The sequence below is a fragment of the Dendrobium catenatum genome, unplaced genomic scaffold (genome assembly GCF_001605985.2).
Source record: "Dendrobium catenatum unplaced genomic scaffold, ASM160598v2 fragScaff_scaffold_716, whole genome shotgun sequence".
NCBI lineage: Eukaryota > Viridiplantae > Streptophyta > Magnoliopsida > Asparagales > Orchidaceae > Dendrobium > Dendrobium catenatum.
In genome coordinates, this window is record NW_021319178.1 from 20,920,433 (window position 1) to 20,938,698 (window position 18,266).

Consider the following 18,266-nt stretch of genomic DNA (forward strand, 5'->3'; position numbering starts at 1 on the left):
TGCTGCTCTAAAACTTCAAAAGCAGCCAGACAACAATGCAGCTCTTTATGCCTATCGTGGAAGACCAAAGAGAGGTCGAGGCAGGCAAACAAATGACTCCTCAACGACGCAAAGACCAAATTCTACCTCAGCTGTCATTTGTCAAATTTGCAAGAAGAAAGGGCACATGGCCGACGCTTGCTGGCATCGTCTCAATATCAACTACATTCCATCTCAGCCTCTGTCCAAGAATCCAAGCGCACTTCTTGCCAACAATGATGTCAATACAGCCACGGATTGGTACATCGATTCGGGTGCGTCTTCGCACATGACCAACACCACCGACAACATGACAAGCTATCAAAACTACAATGGCAATGACATGGTCACTATTGGGGATGGAAGGTCCGTCCAAATTAGTCACACCGGGACGGGCATCCTTCCAACCCCGTCCAGTAAGATTCTCTTATCGCGTCTTTTACACATACCATCCTTATCTTATAATCTTTTGTCTATTTTCAATCTTGTAAAAGATAATTTCATTTCTATAACTTTTGATGCTAACGGTTTTGTATTTAAGGATCGAGTGACCAATCAAATCATCCTTAGTGGTCCTTGCAAAGATGGATTATACAAAGTTGCAGCTCAACCTAGCATTACGCAGCCTCAAGCACTATCGGCTACAAGCAGTTCGTCCTACGCTTGGCACCTGAGGCTCGGACATCCTCATTACAGAACTTTACAAAACATTTCTCATGTTAATCCTTCATTACATATTTCTTTGTCTAAGTTTCAATGTAATTCCTGCAATTCTTGTAAAGCTCATAAACTACCTTTTGAACGATCTCGTACTAGTACCAAAGCTCCACTAGATCTGGTTCACTCTGACGTTTGGGGACCATCCCCGGTTTCCTCTCAACAAGGATTCCACTATTATGTAATATTTGTAGACGATTTTTCTAGATTTACTTGGCTGTTTCCGCTCACGCATAAATCTGACGTAACTAATGTCTTTATTCAATTTGTTACGTTTATTGAACGGCAAACCTCTTGAAAGCTTAAAATAATTCGAACTGATGGCGGTGGCGAGTTTGTCAACAAGAGATTTCAAGAATTCACAAAGACAGCCGGAATCAAGCATCAAACATCTTGTCCGTATACTCCGGAGCAAAATGGAATTGCCGAACGTAAACATCGGCACATCATTACCACCACGAGAACTCTTCTTCAAACAGCCGGTCTACTGATGGCTCATTGGCTCGATGCTGCGTCCACTGCCACGTATATCATCAATCGTCTACCATCCACAAACACCAGAAATTTGTCACCGCTACAACGAATGTTTAACATTACACCTTCCTATGAACACCTTCGAACATTTGGTTGCGAGTGTTATCCACTACTGCCTCCGACAAACCGAACAAAACTTACACCTCAATCAGTGGCGTGTATTTTCTTGGGTTATTCCGATAGCATGAAAGGCTACAAATGCTATAATCCGGCCACAGGTAATACCATAGTCTCTCGACACGTCAAATTTAATGAATATGTTTTTCCCTGCTTCAACAGGTCTTCAAATATTCCTATGGGCACAACCAACATACCCCCTCCGCTGCTTATTCCTGCGTCCACAATTCTGCAACCTACTCAAGCTCATAAACAACAAACTATACAGTCACCACAATGTGTTCCACCTACTGTTCAATCTAACAATATTCTTAACAACAGTCGGGCCACGTTTGAAGCACCTACTACTCACAATACTCATCCCATGACTATGCGTACTAAAACTGGGACACTTAAACCAGTTCAAAGAATTAATCTGCTTCATCAGGAACAAACTTTAAGCGATCCTACAAACTACAATGAAGCCTGCAAGAAAATTGAATGGCGAAATGCCATGGCAGAAGAATTTCTTGCACTCCATAAACAAGGCACTTGGGAGTTGGTACCGCCACCATCAAACGGCTCCATAATCGGTTCCAAATGGACATGCCGAACGAAATTTAATTCCGATGGATCAATAGCTCGATTCAAGGCACGTTTGGTGGCTCAAGGTAACCAACAGGAACTTGGAATCGACTACAACGACACATTTAGTCCGGTGGCCAAACTACCGACTATACGCATCCTATTCACGATAGCACTATTTCACAAATGGAAAGTTCACCAACTCGATGTTGCTAATGCATTCTTACATGGTGACATCAACGAGACCGTTTATATGCGTCAACCGAAGGGATTTGAAGACACCTCCAAACCGAATCACATGTGTCTTCTACGAAAGGCAATATACGGTCTACGTCAAGCTCCACGGCAATGGTACACTACGTTCACCTCATATCTTCTTCAAATCGGTTTTCAACAAAGCCAATCGGACCCGTCCCTTCTTCTGTTGCACCGAGATAAACTTCAAATCTACCTCCTCGTCTATGTGGATGACATATTAATAACCGGTAACAGCAGCCAAGCCATGATTGATCTTATTGATCAATTAAAATCTAAATTTACTATGAAGGATTTAGGTGCAGCACATCAATTCTTAGGCATCAAAATTGAATCCAATCAAGATAAGTATTTTCTTTCTCAATCTCTTTATGCTAAATCAATCGTTCAAATGGCCGGATTGCAGAATTGCAATTCGGTCGCTAACCCCTCCTTTTCTAAACCCATTGTTACAGAAACCGACGCTCAACCGTGTTTTGACGCACCATTGTACAGGCGTATCATTGGCTCCCTACAATATTTAACATTGACGCGGCCAGACATTGCTTACGCCGTCAATGTTCTATCGCAACACATGCACGATCCGGCTCCGCAACACACTCTAATGCTCAAGAAGTTGATCCGATACATCAAAGGTTCTACAGAACTTGGTATACCCATAACCAGATCAAACCTTCAGCTCCGCACATTTTCGGACGCCGACTGGGCGTCAGATCCAGTCACCTGGAAGTCGACGTCTGGCTATTGCACTTTTATGGGCAACACATTAGTTTCATGGACAGTTAAAAAGCAATCTACCGTCTCTCGATCGTCAACAAAATCAGAATACCGGGCTTTGGCAGCAGCCACGGCGGACACGATTTGGATCAGACGATTACTTTTGGACTTCCGCATCACCTTGTCCAACCCGGTAGACATATTTTGTGATAACATGTCTACTATAGCTTTGGCAAACAACTCGATTTTCCACGCTCGAACAAAGCATATAGAAATCGATCAACGATTTGTTCGTGACCATATACAGCAAAAGCATATCAAGCTGCTTCCAGTCAGCACAATAGACCAACTTGCGGATATACTCACAAAACCGCTATCCACTAATCGGTTCAAAGTTCTCCGCTCCAAACTGACTGTTAGCACTTACTCGTCAGTTTGCGGAGGAATGTTAGAGCAGATAACTTAAATAACTATTCTTACTTCCAATCATAGCTTTACACGTGTACTTATTATCCTACTTAAACTCTATATATATCGGTCATTGATGTAACTGGACAGATAAGCAATATACAAATTATATCTTGTTTTGTTCCTTATCTCTGTTCTCGCTGTCTTCAACTTCTTCAAGTTTTCTATACATATTTCAAATCTCAATTACATTAAGCTTTTTTGGGACTGCTTTTTAAAGCCATTTTTTAGTAAAAAAATTTAATTTTTTACAAAAAATTACTTTAAGCAGTAAGAAAACCGTCACTAACGAAGCCTTAGTGTTTGTGTAGCAACTGTTTTTGTTATAAATTTCTTTGTTTTTTTAGAGTTGATTCATATGTTCATACTCATCACAAGTGTACGGTATAATCAAGTCTGTGATTTCTCGAACGAGCTACAGGCATCTATATACAACATCCCCAGGTTGAGCATTTAACGCTGCCCAAAGTTGCCTACTTATAGAAAATTGTCCTCTGCAGTTTTAAAAAAACGTTCAGCTCCAATAGTCTGACCTGTCATTATTGCTATGCCCACTGAGCATTAAACTGGATTCTCCTTCAGAGTCCGAAAGTTTGCTCACGTAAATCTTTTTCTCTTTGAGTTTGATGAGGGGAAAGCCCATTTTATTGTTAGAGAACAGTTACAAAGGCCAAAGCCTGTTTACAACTCAGAAATGAAGAGGGAATTACATGAGCTGGAGCAATGCTCTACAAAATAAGGGGGAATGAAACAAAAAGAAGAAACATGAAACTTAGAAAGAGGGAAGAAGAATTGGACTCAAGCGGAAGGGAGAAATCATATGATATCATACCCCTAAGACAGGAACCCAAAAATAGTCCTCTGGATGCCTAAGATGAACAAAGACCATCCAAAACGGGACGCTAAAACCTATCAAGATGGCTTTACATCATCGTCCAGTTAGGAAACCCGAAGCCATAATAAACAAAGCTTTTCCTAATAGCATGCGCATTTTTCCTGCTAGAAATCTTTAGATTGACAACTTTTAGAAAGAGTGCAAGAACAGTGAGGATGCTTTTAATAGAGTCAAATTTCCTGTCATTCCTTTTCCTTAAAATGTAATAAATAGTGCTATTAATTCAAAGAAAATAGGCATTTTCAACATCACTAGAGTCTAGAAATATAACATTGCATTCAATGTAGTCAAGAATTTGCTTAATGTTAGGCTTCAAAAAAAGTTTTTAATAAAATTAATCATAATTTTTTTCTTTGCAAATAAAGTTTCGTGTATATATATATATAATTCATTCCTTTTAAGTGTTTGTAAAATTATATACAAATGATTGGTATGATTATTTTCTTTTCTTGAATAGACAATAATGTCATTGATGAATACTATCATAAATAAATTTTTTGCTTATTATTAATATATACTGTTGGAGCATTGGTCAATATGAAATGAATCACCATAAATTTCTCAAATTATGTTCATTACATTCCTAGCAACGGCAATTAGACAAGCTGGTCACATTTGTGTATTAGTAAAAACGATGCCGCTAGAGACCCTTAGGAATGATTGTTGGTCCAAGGGAGCAAAGGACTGCCTTCTGAATCTGCCTTGCGTGCTGAGAGTTGAGACACACGATTTATAAATCTAACCTCATCTGGAATAAGGGGAAGAGAATGAGAAGTCCAGCCAAGCAGTTGGGGATGATAGGGATAACGATGATGATGATACTACTTTTATTATAAAAAGAGCATGATAACCTGGCATTAAATTAAGAACTTATTCAGTTGACCATACTATAACGCTCGGTACTATAATCTTGTGAAGCCATACACTTGCAGGGTTTAGCGTATTGGTTCAAATCGGGCTAAAATACATTACGTTAAATTTGTGCACTTTCCTGCCAAATTTTATTACTAAATTAATCTAAACTTAATTTTTTGCAATAATCATTTATTTATTTTTTAAGTTTACAGGATTTAAAGGAAGAGGAGACAGGTGACAACAATTATGGATGAAGAAGCGCATCCAGGTTCTGGAGTTGGAGAGGAGAGGCTTTCAGAAATTAAGGTTAGTTATTTCCTCGTCTAAATAGTTCGTATTTCCTGTTCTGATGACTACATTTACTTACTATTTTTATGATTTAGAAGTCCACTTGAAGCACCATTTTTTGTTGATTCCTATCATTCCTGAGACTTGAAATAAATAGCTTTCAATTCTCTTTCCATTTATTGAGGTTTTTTATACTAAGAAAAGATGACGAGGTTTGTAAATAATGTAACTATTCATAAGATTTTCTACATTTTAGATTGCTGTCTAAGGCGAAGTTGTGAGTAGTATATGCAATTGTGTGTGGAAGCTTCTTTTTCATGTGCTTCATATCAAACCTCTCCCAGTGTCTGTTATTGTGGGTGAATTCTTGAGGTATTTTAAAAACCTATTTCATGTGCTTCAAATAAAAGCTCTCGTGCATTTTAGAAGCTGGATCTTGAAGCATTCAACATATAGCATACATTTTTATATTTGATGCTTATGTTCTAATTCAATTGGAAGTATTTGAATCATATGCTTTTTTGGATCCTGAGCCTTATGAACCACTTACATTCCCTCTATTGAGTTTATTACAATCTATTGGATTTCACTTTTATTAGTTTTCTTTGGATGATTTTTTCTTTTTCTTTTTGGGATGGGCTTTATACCTATTGAATTTCCCGTTTGTAGTCTAACCTATTTTAATCATTTATATAACAGAAAGTGAGATAATTTTTTATGACCTGGCCTGAGAGCTTAAAATATCAAGGCTGGAACAAACAATTAGCCCAAAATTTAGATACTACTACTAATATTAAATAATAGCAAAATTATTATTCATAACCTTTCTAGTAACATTAATTTCAATACATCAAAAGGGCCTCTAATTCATGAAGTTCATAACAATCTGGTAATAATCACATTATCAAATGCATAAAATAGAACATTATAATCAATGCATTGGATTTAAGGAACGAGCATTATTTCCATTACATAGAAATATAATTACCCACCTTATTTTTAGAAAACTTGCTTTGGTCCTTTAATTTTTAAACTCCGTCTCATTTAGTTTAATGCCCATAATCATACATAATTTCTTATAAGATTTTAATGTTAATTAATTTTATTTAAGTTAGACATATTTTTGTTTACTAAAATTGATCTTATCGTTTAATTATAATTCTTTTATTAAAGTACATTTTCTTATTATTATCAATTTATCTATTTATTCAATTCAAAATTGGGTGGATTTCCTTACTCTTATGCGCCACGGAATATCATATCTTTTTAGTTCACATATACAATTAAAATATTATTTCTATATATGTACATATACATTATTAAATCTTAGTATTTATAAAATCTTTAATTATAGTCCTAGATGTAATTAAAAAATTTAGATTTCACCAAGGCTTTTAAAACCGGACCAGACCGGCCGGTTCAACCGGTTGAACCGCGAACCGGCTCACCGGTCGGTCACGTGTCAAACTAAAACCTGTTTTGCTAAAAACCGGCGTCGAACCACTCGAACCTGCGGTTCGACCGCTGAACCGGTTCCGGTTTCCTGTAACCGGTCTGTTCGCTAAAAAAAATGGCCGGTTGGGATGCGTTATGAGCGGACAGCAAACTCTTTGTATTCGCTCATGTGGCACGAGAAAAAAAAAACCATATTCTTCTCGCGTGGCTGGCATTCTCCGCCTCCTTCATCTTCTCTGACTCCGTCGTCTTCTTCTCCGCCTCCGTCGTCTCATCTAGTTCGAGAAGCAAAATCGCTTGCGGTGAGTATGCATTATCGACTTTTGTGAGATTGTGGTGGCATTTGAGCATTTCAATACCTAAAAGCAACTTTTGATTTATGAATTTTGGATTTGTTTTTATAAACGCTGTAATACAATATTACTTCTCCTTGGATTGTGTTTCCTTAACCTGATTTACTATATTGTTTAGATTTTCTCAAAGTTTGAAATCACAAGGCTATAAATCTTTACACACGATCACTTACTGCTCCCATCCTTCTCTGTTACTCACGCCATTTATTTCACACACAAGCATAAACCAAAATTCCAACCTCTGTTCGAATGTTGGCATCAAAACTGTTTAAATGGTTGCAAATGTATTGTACTGTAAAGAATATAAATCTGTTCAAATTTTTAGTGCAAGTGGAGTTTAGCATTTTGGCATCTTGTATTTGTTTGATAAAAATTTATATTGTTGAATCGTGTCAAACTATAAAAATAAATAAATATTATAATATTTATATATAATAAATATTTATTACATCATCCGATTCGACCCCAGTTCGACCCCGGTCGAACCATCGAACTGCTAACCTCTTCTTCTTCCGGTTCATTGTCCGGTCCGATTTTCAAATCCTGGATAATAATATCTTTTTCAAATAATTTTTTAATATAAAATGTTTTTGATTAAAAAATTTTGTGCTAAAAAATTAATTAAAAATCAATAAAAGGCTGTCCTAAGCCGGCCTTAGCAGCTCCTTAAGGAAGAACACTTGGACGGCCTATTTAAGCCAGTGATCGAGGAAAACCCTAGTAGGATCTTTTCCTTCTCTCTTGATTTTGCCTGGATAAGCCGAGAGAGAGTTGGAAGAAACCTGTAAAATGGTTTTTGGTTTAAGGATCCGAGATCGAGCGTTGCATTTCAGAAAGCTAGAGCTTGGTTTTTCACCGGTTCTCAGCTCGCTATTATGCCCACATCCTTCTTATTCTCTCTCTTTTTCTTTGGATTTTCAAGTTCCCCTGTTTCGTGGTTCGTATTTTTATGCCCTTTTTGTAGTTAGTTTTTGTGCAAGTGAAATACCTGGAATCTATAAACCATTCAACTTTTTTTGAGTAAATTGATTTCTCCAGCATCTATGGGTAGTGTTCATGAACTTTTACAAATTTTAATTTGTTCATATTTGAGAAGATTTCTGTATCGTTTCATTGTTTTGAATGTAGTTTATGCTGTTGTGACTTGTGATTTAGAAACTTCAGATTTTTTTGATTTGATTGATCCAAACGATTACTCCAACCGATCTCACGGATTTGTTTTGAATTAGATCACTAAAATGATATCACTAAAAAACCTTCAAGCTTAATGATGAAGTATGAATTTTTTCCCTAGGTGATTCTCACTTCAATCGAGAAGTAAAAAGGGTTATGGTAGTATGATTTTTTTATGAGAATTTTTGGTGAAACAAATATTGGGGGCATAGACTTGTTAGAACAATTTATAGTGCATGTTGTCCTTAATAATAATGGATAAACCTTTCTCAAAATGCTTTAGAATAATATAAAAACTTTGTTAAGAATATCCATTGGAGATTGAAAGATCTTAAATTGATGGGGGATTGAGACCTCCTTGTTGGGATTATGAGCCTCGATCACCTCCAAATATAATTCATTCAACATGGGCAGTCAATTCTTTTGTGAATACAATATTGAAGCTTCTTTACAAGGATTGTGATCTTGACTGTCTCAAAACCCGATTTATTTGATGATGAGAGTCATCTTCTTTTTTCAGAGTAAGATTAGAGCCTCGTCATAGAAATTGTGGGCCTTGAATCTCTATACCCAATTCATTCGATGATTACATTCCAAACCTTTTTCAATTGAAGATCATAGCTTTATTGTAGGGACTATATGTGTTGATCTTCTCCGACATCTTTTAAACTATCAAAGAATAATATTTGTGTCGTTTGTGGAGAAAAATTAAAGCAATGGCAATGGTCTGCAGGTTTATATGACTCTTCTTCAATATTTTAGTCTTAATTGCACTTATTAAGTTTGGAGTAAAATTTTCTATAATTCTTACTCTATTTGATGTGTCAATTTTAGAAAAAGTTGCACTTATGATTTATAATTTATTTAGTTATGGTCTCTAGGGAAAGATTCATGTTGATGACTAGGGAGTAGTCATGTTGATCCGTTAAATTTTTTGAAGATTTATTATATACTTTCATACGTTTCAAGCCTCCTTGTTCGAAAATATGAGAAAATTATTACGTCAACAAAAGTCAACTTAATCAAGTATTAAATTAGAAACTTATGAATATATATTGAGGATAATTGTAACTCATTTTTTAACAAAACTATCGCTATAATGAATCTCTAAATGAGTCAAACCTATTGACATTAAAATTGATCCAATCAAGCTTCAAATTGGTCTGAATCAAGCAGAGGAAGCATAACAAAAATTTGTAGGATATTAATTGGAGGATCAAATAATTTTAAAATCTCGCATTTCTATAGTCAAATCAAGCATTGCAATTAAATTAATCCAAGATCCTAAAATAGTATAATTTGAAATGATTGAGAGCAATCAAATATTGAAAGAATAATTTAGGGTTAAGGGAATTAAGATGGATCGTTTTAAATTTGAATTCGAGCTAGATAGGTGTGATATACAAGTTTTACATTTATCGAGTTTGATAGAAAAATATAGAGAGATTTAAGAGAATATGCAAATAATATTTATTGGTTTAGAGAAATCATATTATGAAGTTCCTATTTCATTTATATAATTATGTACTTTACAATCCTATTTTGTCCACGCTAAAAATTAAGATTTATTTTACCCCCTGTAGGCTAACCTTAAACCGCATGCCATCCCCACCAATCTTGTGATCTCATTGACAATACCACACCTAATTTTTTTTTTTTTTAGGCAAGAAAACTACTTTACTTATCATTACGAATTCGAAAGATACTGAAGCTTTTCAGTTTACTACATGATGAAGTAACATCAGACTATAAAAAAAAAAAAAGGATAAACTTGGTTCTGCTTCAAAGCAATTTCTTCATATCCTAAATTTTGACAAACTGAATACGATATGCCACTTACTGTAGGAAGCAGAATCAGTTTGAGATCAGTAACTCATTATGAGGGGCAAACCAATTGCAGTGACAATAATAGTAGAAGGAACTCCAAACTTTAAGTGGTACCAAAAGGAGAGATTATAACCATAAAACTGAGCCCTTTGAGCCTGCTCACAGACATCATGTTTGCAACAGATCCAAGAAGAGAGAGATTTCCGGCCACTGTGCTCACCCATGCAAGTATCAGCCAAGCACGAGCCTCTTCTGTTGCAGAGATTGAAGCTGCTGATGCCGCCACTCTACTCCCTAGTAGCAGAACTGTGAACAGAAGAACATTTCAGTACTTTAGTTAGAATTACTAATGTTTTATAAAGCAGTTTTTTAGTACAAAAATTTTTAAAAATTTGCTTTAAAAAATAATAAAAAAAATCACCCCACATGAAGCATAAGATTTCAAACACAGATAGGGTGAAAGGATTCAACTAAAATTTAAGCTGTAAATTTTATAGATTTAACTAATGTTTTACAAAAGTTATTTGTCTAAACAAAGAGATATAAGTAGGGGTGTAAGAGAGTCAAACCAGCTCCAACTTGACTAGATAAATGGCTTGTGAGGTGAGCTCAATGAGCTAAGAAGTCAAGCTTGAGTCAGACTTGAGTTGGCTTATTAGCTTATTATGTGCTAGCTTGTTTAAAATATATTAATATAAAATGCACTTAAAATATATTAACATTCATATTTTTAAAGATAAAATATTTAAAATTATATTTCATTTTTTTATATTAAGTAATTCTTTATTATTTTTCTTCTATTTTTTATTTTTATTTTTATTTTGTCTAATAATCATTTTCTCTCTTTCATTACAAACAAACAGTCTCAAACTCGTGGAATAAAGCTCGAGCTCGAACTCGATTAATCAAGCTCATGCCTAAAATGACTCGAACTTAGCTCGACTAATTTACACTCCTAATAAAAATCATCATATTCCTATCCATTTGTTTCCCTTCCCTTAAACAATTCAAAGATTAAGAATTAAAGACAACTGATACGTAGGGGTGTCCAAACAAGTCCGAGGGTTGAGTTTGGAACGAATAGACCCTAAACCGATCAGATTTTACAAACTGATCAATATTGTCAATCCGAATTTGACCCGACAGGCCGACACGACCCACCAACCCGATATATTTTGAAATCAGTGATGCGTGCTTCCGTCCCATCCCACTAACCTTATGCATTTCTTCCAGCAAACTCCCATCCTAACTTCGCCTCTAAGAACAACTCCCCCTCCCCCTTCCTTCTCACCAACCAAATCAATCATTCACCATCATCCACCCCCATATATATACCATCAACCAAAAACGAATAAATAAACAAAACAAAATGGCCACTAACTACTTCCACGGAACCCTCGAGGCCATAATCCACAAGGCCGCACCTCTCTCATCAAGCTTCACCGCCTTCGTAACCATCCACATCGACGACACAACGGTCGCCGAGACCACCCGCAACCGCCACCATGAATGGAACCAAAGCTTCAGAATCTTGTGCGCCCATTCGGCCGGCGCCGTTGTGACGGTGGCGCTGAGGGCGCGGCTGCTTGTGCTAGCCAAGGTGCGGATTTTGGCGAGTGAGTTGATGGGCGATGAGGGGGAGTGGAGGGATTTCAAAGGGAGGTTGGAGTTCTCGGTGAGGTTTTGGGGGAAGGATGCGATGATGGATAGGGTGTTGGGGTCGTTTCCGGAGAGGGAGAATTGCGGGGTTTTGCTGTATCAGGATGCGGATCATGGAGAGGAGTTTAGGGTTCCGGCGGGGGAGTACAGGCCGAGGCGGCTGTGGGAAGATGTGTACAGAGTTATTGATGGTGCGGAGAAGTTGGTGTGTATTGCTGGCTGGTCGCTTAATCCCAACTTGGTTCTTGTAAGTATTAATTTCCATTTTTTTTTTAATTTACAAGATTTACACCTATGCCATGAAATTAATTTTATTTTAAAGTTGTCATTTTAAATAAAAGAAAATAATAAAAAATATATATAATATGTATATGATCAAATTATTGAAAAATAAAACAATACAGCAAATTTTATAATTAATTCAGATTTTGATGATATATAAGTTTATTATTTTTTGACAAAGAGAAATATAATAATATAATGTGGTTGTTTGATGTAGTTAGTTTTGAGATTGATGATTTGTTTGTGGTGCTTTTATTTAATTGTAAAGTTAGTGTGTAGAAAGTAATATAATTTTTGAAAAGTGGTAAGAAATCAATAGCTAAAGGAAAGACCGAGAGGCAAGAAAGCAAGACACGGATAGGTAGAAAGGAGAATGTAAAAGCTTCTTTTATTCATGTACAGAGTCTGGTATATATAACCTAAGATATACATATCAGCTAATAGAATAATGACACGTATACAGTAAATGGTAAGTTAATTTAATTATTTATCTGGTTGTTCTAATATTCCCCGGCAAACTGATGGGGACTGTTGAACCGTCAGTTTGTGTCTGAGAGTAATAAATCTGGGAGTTGATAGAGCTTTAGTGAATATATCAGCTGTTTGGTCAATTGTCTTGATAGGAAGTAGACTGATGTTGTGATTGTGTATATGGTCCCGGATGAATTTCTGATCTATCTCTATATGCTTTGTTCTGGCGTGAAAGACTAGGTTGTTTGCCAGTGCAATAGCTGACTTATTGTCACAGAACATCTTGGTCGGTTGATTTTGAGGTATGCCGAAATTTGCTAGAAGACGTCGAAGCCATATCACATCGGATGTTAAGGCAGCTAATGCTCTATATTCTAACTCCGTGGAAGATCGTGCAACTGTGGGTTGCTTTTTGACTGTTCAGGAAATGATGTTGTTGTCGAGGAAAGAACAATATCCTGATGTAGATCTGCGGGAATTTGGATCTCCCGCCCAATCTGCATCAGAATAGGATTGAAGCACAAGATTAGATTTAACGAATTGAATACCGTAGTTTATCGTACCTTTAATATACCGAAGTAGCCTTTTTAGAAGGTAGATATGCTCGGGATTGGGATCATGCATGTGTTTTGAAAGTTGATTTACGCTAAAAGCAATATCCGAACGAGTTAGTGTTAGGTATTGTAAAGACCCAGTAATCCGTCTGTATAGCGTAGGATCGGACAGAGACGTTATTTCTGGAATAACAGACGACAGTTTTGTGCAATTTGGGTTGGCCAATGTATTACAGTTTTGGAGATTTGCTTGTTTGAGTATAGACTCCGCATACTGCTGTTGAGATAAAAAAGTAAGACTTCTTTTGGAGCTCAATTTTAATTCCTAAGAAATCATGAACGTGTCCAAGATGCTTCATATTAAATTGCATATGAAGTTTGGATATCACGTTATTTATTTCTTTGGAATTGTTACCAGTAATAAGCAGGTCATCCACGTACACAAGTAGATAAATTTGAACTTCTTTGCAGCGAAACACTAATAAAGAGGGATCGGCATTGCTGTGAACAAAACCAATTGAAACAAGATATGAGGTGAACGTGTTATACCATTGGCGAGGTGCTTGTTTCAACCCATAGATTGCTTTGTTCAGTTGGCAGACGTGGCCAGGATGTATGGAATCTTCGAAACCTTTGGGTTGCGCCATGAGGACCTGCTCCGATAATGTTCTGTGCAGGAAAGCATTGGTGACATCTAGCTGCTGCACAGGCCAGTCATGGTGAAGAGCTATAGTAAGCAAAATGCGAATCGTCGGAAGTTTGGCCACTGGACTGAAAGTTTCAGTGTAGTCCAGGCCGTATTCCTGATGATTTCCTTGGGCTACCAATCTAGCCTTGTATTTTGCTATGGAGCCACCTTCATGACGTTTAATACGATAAGTCCATTTGCTCCCAAGTATGGATGAATTTAGTGGTGGCTCGACTAAGCTCCATGTTCCCTGTTGTTGTAGGGCTAGAAATTCCATAGCCATAGTGTTTCTCCATTCTGATTGTTTCACTGCTTCTGAGTATGATGTAGGGGCCTGCAAATGGTCCTGTAAATCATTGTTATGAAAAAGATTCAATCGAATTCTGGGTTTAATCGAGCCAGTTCTGATTCTAGTAGCCATGGGATGCGTATTATGAGGAGCAGTTGGACCGGCAGGGTTGCTATAAAGGGTAGGAGAAGGTATGGAAGCAGGTGAAGACGTGGTAAAAGCATTCTGAGAATTTCCATAAATATTTTGTTGGTTGTAGGAAACAGCAGATGGTGGGATGTGAAAATTGCTAGCAGGTAAGGTAGTTGGCTGAATTTGGATAGCCTTGGATGTAGGTTGAAGTAAAAACGGAGGAATGCCCGAGTTGGGAGAAGAACAGGAATCAGGATATATGTTTTGGAACGGAAATTTTGTTTATTTGAATGTGGTGTGTCTAGAGATAATGATCCGATTAGACGTAGTATCGAGGCAGTTATATCCTTTGTAAGTATCGGAATAGCCCAAGAACACACACGGTTTAGATTTCGGTTGGAACTTGTGTCTTGAGTGAGGGGGGAGAAGAGGAAAACACTCGCATCTGAAGACACGAAGATGATCATATTGCGGTTTGGTTCTATGGAGAAGTTCAAAGGGAGAGATATTACTGGTAGGAGCAAAAGGCATTCTATTTATCAGATAAATTGAAGTTAAAACAGCTTCCATCCAATAGATATAGGGTATACTGGCAGTGTTAAGAAGAGTCCTAGAGGTCTCAATGATGTGCCGGTGTTTGCGCTCCGCAACCCCGTTTTGTTCCAGAGTGTACGGGCAGGACATTTGATGAATAATGTCGTGGATGCGGAGGTAGGATTGAAATTGGTTGCTTGTAAACTCTTTGCCTCCATCTGTTCTTATGGTTTTAATAGACGAAGAAGTGTAGTTCTCAACTTGATATTTAAAAACAGTAAAAATTTGAAATAAATCAGACTTAAAATGCGTTGGAAAGACCCATGAAAACTTCGTAAAATCATCCACAAACACAACGTAATAACGAAAACCTTGTGTGTATGAAGGATGCTTGATAATTTTAGCTTACTGGAGGGGGGCGGCAGTAACCCGACCCCAGAATTTGCGATGCTTATGGATCTACTGTCTCCTACCACGATCCTGTCAGAGCTGCCATAGGGTTGGGAAATTGACATGTTGTCCATGGAGTTCGTGAGATGAGATGTAGCACCTGAATCAAGAAACCAAGAATTTGTAGAGGTTTCATCGGCAGCTACCAGAGCACGATTTGAATTCTGAGACGGAGTCGGAGCATAGTTCGCGTTCAGTCTGTGCCAGCAGTCAGAGGCAGAGTGTCCCCTTTTTAGACAAATTTGACATGTAATTGGCAGATTGGTAGATGATATGTTCTGCTGATTGGAGGAGGAAGAAGATCGACCTCTGTTGCGGCGGCCACGACCCCGATTCGTGTATAAAGCGAAATTTGGATCACCGGCTGGACTGTGCTTGGCAGCATCAGACGCAATGTGAATTTCTTCACTGAGAAGAAGCGGATATAGCTGATCTAGGCTGATAGGAGTAAGCATTGTGCGTATAGATGTTTTGAAAGATTGGTAGGTAGGTGGTAATCCATTCAAGATATATAAAATGATATCCTCACTGTCAATTTCCGCTCCCGCGACAGCAATTTGATCGACAAGAATCTTGATTTCTGAAAGGTATTGAATCAATCGTGTTCTTGAATGAGATATTGTGAAGAGTGTTTTTAAGATGGAAAACTTTGGATATGTTGGTGGCTTGAAATCGTTGTGCAAGAGTGGACCAAATGGCGGAAGTAGATTCAAGATTAACAACGTATGGAAGAATAGATGTAGAAATGGTTGAACACAAATATGCAGCAAGGTTTTGATCGGTGATATGCCAGTGATGATATTGAGTATTCGATTGAGAAGATCCGTCCAAGCCAAGAATGGAAGGATGATGAGAAGAGGTAGAAGAATCAAGAAATTTCTCATACCCGTTGGCTCGAAAGAGTTTGAGTATTTTGGGTCACCATACCGCGTAGTTTTCTTGAGTGAGAGATACCGGGATGATGTTCTTGATGTTAGAAACCACAAATTTGAGGGTGGAAGGGATCATATACGGCTCCTGGTGTTCATCCGTCGCGCTACCGTGGAATTGTGAGGAGATAGAATCTGTCATCGGAGCTGATCAGCGAACCTAGGTCATCGATACCATGTAGAACCGGAAAGACCGAGAGGCAAGAAAGCAATACATAGATAGGTAGAAAGGAGAATGTAAAAGCTTCTCTTATTCATGTACAGAGTGTGGTATATATAACCTAAGAGATACATATCAGCTAATAGAATAATGACACGTATACAATAAATGGTAATTTAATTTAATGATTTATTTGGTTGTTCTAATAGAAAGTAACTTAATTTTTTAAAAGCGGTAAGAAAGCAATAGCTAAATAAAATTATAATTGATGTCTGAAAAACAAAGTAGTTGTAAAGTTGGCCTGAGCAAACGCTAAATCTTATTTAGTTTAAGTTTGTGTTGGTACTCTTAAAAAAAAATATTGGCTTGAGTGAGCAGGGGCGGAACCTCCTTTAGATTTGGGGAAATTGCCCCCCAAAAAAAAAATTCTTGTTATATTATTTTTTTTTAGGTAATTTGTCCCCCTCTATTTATTTTTTAATTTTTATTATAAAGATTTTTAGACAATTGCCCTCTCGCAAATAATAAATAAAATTCATTATTTTATTTATTTATTTGAATTAAAAAAATATCCTTACAACTAAAAATATTCTGATCGGGCAAGTCGAATCCCACCAGGGGGTGCTGCCCCCTTGGACCCCCGATATATCTACAAAACTTACAATGATCAAGGATATAAATATATATGAGTCGCTATTGATTCGTTTTCTTGTAATTAAGGGTCTAGCCAAATTTGAAGCAACATCAACAATTACTTATAAGTTTCCCCTTCCTAAAAATTAAGGTTTGTTATGCCCTTGTGAAAGTTTTTTTTTTTCCTAAATTTATAACTTAGAATAATAATATTTTTTTCAAATAAATTGATATATCAAAGAATACCTATTTTTTATTTTATCATTTTAATATTTATATCATCCCGTAAGAAAGTGGGTCGAATGCATGCATATATGTCGATTTCAAACTCTAATATATTAAAAAAAAAATTGATGTGTAAATTTATTGGAGTAATAATGTAATATAGTAATACGAAATCTTACTTGCATATAAGAAAAAAACATTATATTTATAATGTTTTAATATTGTTAAAAGTTTGGATGAGTAAAGCAATTAATCGGAAGCGCAGGTAAGAGATCCCCACTCAACTATTCCGGCGGCAATCGGAGTCAAACTCGGCCACCTTCTAAAGCGCAAAGCCGACGAGGGCGTCGCCGTCTGCATCCTTCTTTGGGATGACGAGACCTCCCTTCCCTTCATAAAAAACTCTGGTTTTATGCGTACCCACGACGAGGACGCTTTCTCCTTCTTCCGCCACACAAAAGTCCTCTGCCGCCTCTGTCCCCGCCGCTCCCACCTCCCCTCCTTCTTCACTCACCACCAGAAAACCATCACTTCCGATGCCTCCCCTCACCTCCTCCGCTATCTCGGCATCTCCACCACCACCACCACCGCCGCCACTTCTCCTCGCCGCGAGCTCCTCAGCTTCGTTGGCGGCCTCGACCTCTGCGACGGGCGATATGATAATGAGAAGCACTCTCTGTTTCGCACGCTTGATGCTGAGGATTTTTACCAAGCAAGCATAGCCGGAGCTGGGATTGGTCGTGGTGGGCCACGGCAGGCATGGCATGATGCTCATGCCTGTGTTGCGGGTGCTGCTGCGCGTGATGTGTTGACTAACTTTGAGCAGCGCTGGGCGAAGCATAGCGGCGATGCCGGTGGAATGGGTGCTGAGTTTTCTTTCTCGACTGCTGTTGAGGGTAATTGGAACGTCCAGGTAGGCAGTCTTGTAAGGACATCTCCAACTGAAAAAATACATTTTTACACTCTAAAATGTATTAGAACTTCAAAATACAATAATTATCTCCAATCTAACTGCATTTTTTTC

General features: G+C 37.5%; 1 protein-coding gene across 1 annotated transcript in view; it reads left to right on the forward strand.

Annotated features, from left to right (window-relative positions):
* The first annotated feature begins 11,398 nt into the window (after positions 1-11,398).
* The window catches only part of LOC110105169 (phospholipase D alpha 4), a 14,615-nt gene continuing 7,747 nt past the window's right edge, over positions 11,399-18,266 (forward strand). The window contains exons 1-2 of the mRNA XM_020834560.2: positions 11,399-12,142; positions 17,508-18,155. Coding sequence (XP_020690219.1) covers positions 11,606-12,142; positions 17,508-18,155 — 1,185 coding nt within the window. The 5' untranslated portion in view covers positions 11,399-11,605. The remainder of the gene's footprint in view (positions 12,143-17,507; positions 18,156-18,266) is intronic.